Source organism: Galeopterus variegatus, unplaced genomic scaffold (assembly GCF_000696425.1).
Source record: "Galeopterus variegatus unplaced genomic scaffold, G_variegatus-3.0.2 Scaffold16263, whole genome shotgun sequence".
Taxonomy (NCBI): Eukaryota; Metazoa; Chordata; class Mammalia; order Dermoptera; family Cynocephalidae; genus Galeopterus; species Galeopterus variegatus.
The window spans coordinates 16,385-20,321 of record NW_007742374.1 but is presented as its reverse complement, the minus strand read 5'-3'; the positions used below and the strand labels follow the sequence as shown (position 1 = coordinate 20,321).

Here is a 3,937-nt window from a genome sequence, read left to right as displayed (position 1 = left end):
ACCACACAAATCATTTTATTTGGATTGCATACAAGAATCTCAGTTCAGGCATTTTTGTTAGAGTGCCACAATATGGGTATTTTTGATAAAAGGTATGCGGGTATTGTTGTTAAAAGACTAAAGAATATGGAATCAATGCATAGCTATTTCTGTGAATGAGTGCATTTCAAAGCCATATATGAATCCTTAAGCTTTAGTTTGAATATGAGGAAATGTGAAACACTGAGTATACCCTAAGGAGGACAGAAAGCATTAGCTAAGAAAAAATGAGAGGGAGAAGTTAAACATTGTAATGTCCTAAACCACTAACTGTTACCAAAATGGGTAAGTCTGTTTACTAAATCACCGGTAGGAAGAGATGTAGAAGAACCCTAGGATTAATATTATGACAGTTAACCTTTATTGAGCATTTTTTCTACACTAGACACAGTGTTAGGTGCTTTATATATTTATTGAATTCCTCAAAATGAAAATAAAATGAAATGTGAAGTAGAAAGATTTTTTGGATGCTTTTATTGACTTTTTAAAAACATGGAATTGACTGTCAGTGATTATTTTTCTCAAGATTTAGCTGCCCTTGGCATATGATGCTTAAAAATGACATTAAAAATGTGCTGGAAAAATTGCTTTCTACGTATGAGTAGATTGATTTATTTTTAACACGTTATTTTTAATTTCCCATTTTTGGAAGCTACAGTTATATCTTCACAAAGTATGCTTCCACAGTTACTGTTTTTAAGATTTCTGGATCAAATTTAATTAATTATTTTTCTCGTAATACTGTTTCTAGGCAGTCCAGCTGTGGTGGGTTTTTGGTACTTACTATAGTGTTTTTCTGTAAAGATTCTAATTAGCAAAAGGAATTGAGTTTCTAATGGTTAAAATAAAACAAGAAAAATATGGTGAAATAATAACTATATAACAAGTATTGCTGGTGAAACACCAGATTATTTTGTGTTCATTTGATTTCTATGATTAATGTAAAAGGGATTTTTGTGATTTTGGTTTGAGTGTTAGTTTTATGATTTTAGTTTAGTTTTATAGATATATGTTAGAATACAGATCAGAATTACAGTAGGTTGCCTCATTGGTGGCTGCCTAGTTAATCTTCCTCAATAACTTTACTTGATCTTACACAACACATTACATTATGGGGGGCATAAAATGGGAAAAATATTATTAATATGTCACTTATGAAGGCATTATTATATATCAGGTGCCAAATTTTCCCTCCAGTCTTGGACTGGGCATTTTCAAAATGGAATAGTAATGCTGATTTCCCCTCCCCCCCATAGTATAGAATTTTGAACAGCACTTACTTATTATTTCCATTTGACAAGGAAGCCATGCTTGAAAAATTTATTACACAAACAGATAAGAACATAATCAGATGTTTCTAAGGCTAACTAATATTTAACTTTAAATCAGAATTTTAGCTGTGAGATTTCATATTAGTATTTCTTATAACTAATTTTCCATCAAAGGAAGAAACAAGTTGTCATGTAAAAAATAGTTGATATCAAGAGATATGCTTGAAACCTTACTCACTAGTCAGCAATAACAAAAAGGCATTTTTGTTAAATATGCTAGTCTTATGGCACACTTGATATTAATGGGTATCATTGACTTCTTTTTAAATGATCATTAAAAACTTTCATTTTTCTTATGGCTTAATTAAATAACTATTAATTTGGGGGATCTTTTTTTTTTTCTTTTCTTTTTTTTTTTTTGGTTATACTTGTTCACAGGTGGCAAACTCTGGTCATATATCAGTAAATTTCTAAACAGAAGTCCTGAAGAAAGCTTTGACATTAAGGAAGTGAAAAAATCTACACTTACTAAAGTTCACCTGCAACAGCCAACTTCTAGTCCTCAGGACAGCAGCAGCTTTGAATCCAGAGGAAGTGATGGTGGAAGCATGCTTAAAGTTCTACCTTTGAAGACTAGTCTTACTCCAAGTTCTCAAGATGATAGCAACCAGGAAGATGATGGCCAAGATAGCTCTCCAAAGTGGCCAGATTCTGGTTCCAGTTCAGAAGAGGAATGCACTACTAGTTATTTAACATTATGCAATGAGTATGGGCAAGAAAAGATTGAACCAGGATCTCTGAATGAGGAGCCCTTCACAAAGAATGAAGAGAGTAGTGTGTATACCAAAGCTGTGAAAATTTTCCCCGCACACCTTGCTGCTGACAGTGACAGCCCCAGCACACAGCTGATAGCTCATGAGCTGAAGTTCTTCCCTGGAGATGATGACCCAGAAGCAGTTAGTTCTCCAAGAACATCAGATTCCCTCAGTAGATCGAAAAACAGCCCCATGGAATTCTTTAGGATAGACAGTAAGGACAGTACAAGCGAACTCCTGGGACTTGATTTTGGAGAAAAACTGTATAGTCTAAAGTCAGAACCTTTGAAACCATTCTTTACTCTTCCAGATGAAGATAGCATTTCCAGGAGTTTTAGTACTACTGAAAGCAAAGTAGAGTTTAAAGCTCAAGACACCATTAGCAGGGGCTCAGATGACTCAGTCCCAGTTATTTCTTTTAAAGAGGCTGCTTTTGATGATGTCAGTAGTACTGATGAAGGAAGACCTGATCTTCTTGTAAATCTACCTGGTGAATTGGAGCCAACAAAAGAAGCTGCAGCAATGGGACCTACTAAGTTTACACAGACTAATATAGGCATAATAGAAAGTAAACTATTGGAAGCCCCTGATGTTTTATGCCTCAGGCTTAGTACTGAACAGTGCCAAGCACATGAAGAATGCACAGAGGCATTGAGTGATCCCTCTAGATCCAAATCCCATAGTATAACAGAGAAACACTATGCACAGGAGGATCTTGGGGTGTTATTTGTAGCAGCTGTTGATTGTAGTAGTTCAGGAGACATGTCTTTGTTGCACAGCTCAGATCCTAAGTTTCAGGGACTTGGAGTGGTTGGGTCAGCAGTAACTGCAAACACCACAGAAGAAGGCTTATTCCATATTTCCAATCCACTCTCAGGTGCTAATGAATATAATGCGAACACAGACACTTTAAAAACAGAAGAAGTATTGTTGTTTACAGATCACACTGATGATTTGGCCAAAGAGGAACCAACTTCTTTATTTCAGAGAGACTCTGAGACTAAGGGACAAAGTGGGCTAGCACTAGAAGGAGACAAGGAAATACATCAGATTTTTGAGGACCTTGATAAAAAATTAGCACTAAACTCCAGGTTTTACATCCCAGAGGGCTGCATTCAAAGATGGGCAGCTGAAATGGTGGTAGCCCTTGATGCTTTACATAGAGAGGGAATTGTGTGCCGTGATTTGAACCCAAACAACATCTTATTGAATGATAGAGGTCAGGAACTTTTGCAAATGCATTTCTTTTTATTCGCTGTTGCTTCCAATTAACTGAGTAGGCGTTTTATCTTGTAATTAGTATCTTCATTTCCTGTCTAGAGCTTCATTATCAGTGCAGCAAATTCACCCCCAGTAATAGCTTCTAGTACTTAATGATGCCATTATTCTTAATGATACTGTTTTTAGCTACAAAAGGAGTAATTACAGTTCACTTCTGCAGAAAATGGAAGAGAAAAATGTTTTGATTTCTCCTGTCGTTTTGTTTTTAGGACACATTCAGCTAACGTATTTTAGCAGGTGGAGTGAGGTTGAAGATTCCTGTGACAGCGATGCCATAGAGAGAATGTACTGTGCCCCAGGTTAGAGCAATCTCCTAAAATGTTTCACTTGAAAAAGTGGTTCGGCAGCTCTCATTTCAAAATACAAGTTGTATTTTTCACTACCAGTTCACATGTGTGTAGGATCTGGTTATCTGTTTAACCCTTCAAAAGAAAATTTGGGGATAAACCATTATGTATAATCTATAGGTATATATGTGTATGTATATGTGTGTATGTATGTATTTGTTGTTTTAAATGGGTTTATACTTAG

At 35.6% G+C, this 3,937-nt stretch overlaps 1 protein-coding gene across 1 annotated transcript; it reads left to right on the top strand.

Moving 5' to 3' along the window:
- Positions 1–1,752: 1,752 nt before the first annotated feature.
- On the top strand, positions 1,753–3,710 carry LOC103582442 (ribosomal protein S6 kinase delta-1-like). Its single transcript, XM_008564037.1, has 2 exons — positions 1,753–3,344; positions 3,616–3,710. Exons 1-2 carry the CDS (start codon positions 1,919–1,921, stop codon positions 3,708–3,710), a joined length of 1,521 nt encoding a protein of 506 aa, XP_008562259.1. The 5' UTR covers positions 1,753–1,918.
- The last annotated feature ends 227 nt before the right edge of the window (positions 3,711–3,937 follow it).

Coding starts and splice junctions, on each gene's coding strand:
- LOC103582442 (XM_008564037.1), top strand. CDS start 1,919: ATGCTTAAAGTTCTACCTTTGAAGACTAGTCTTACTCCAAGTTCTCAA. Junction 3,345..3,615: donor CATCTTATTGAATGATAGAG/GTCAGGAACTTT, acceptor TTTTGTTTTTAG/GACACATTCAGCTAACGTAT.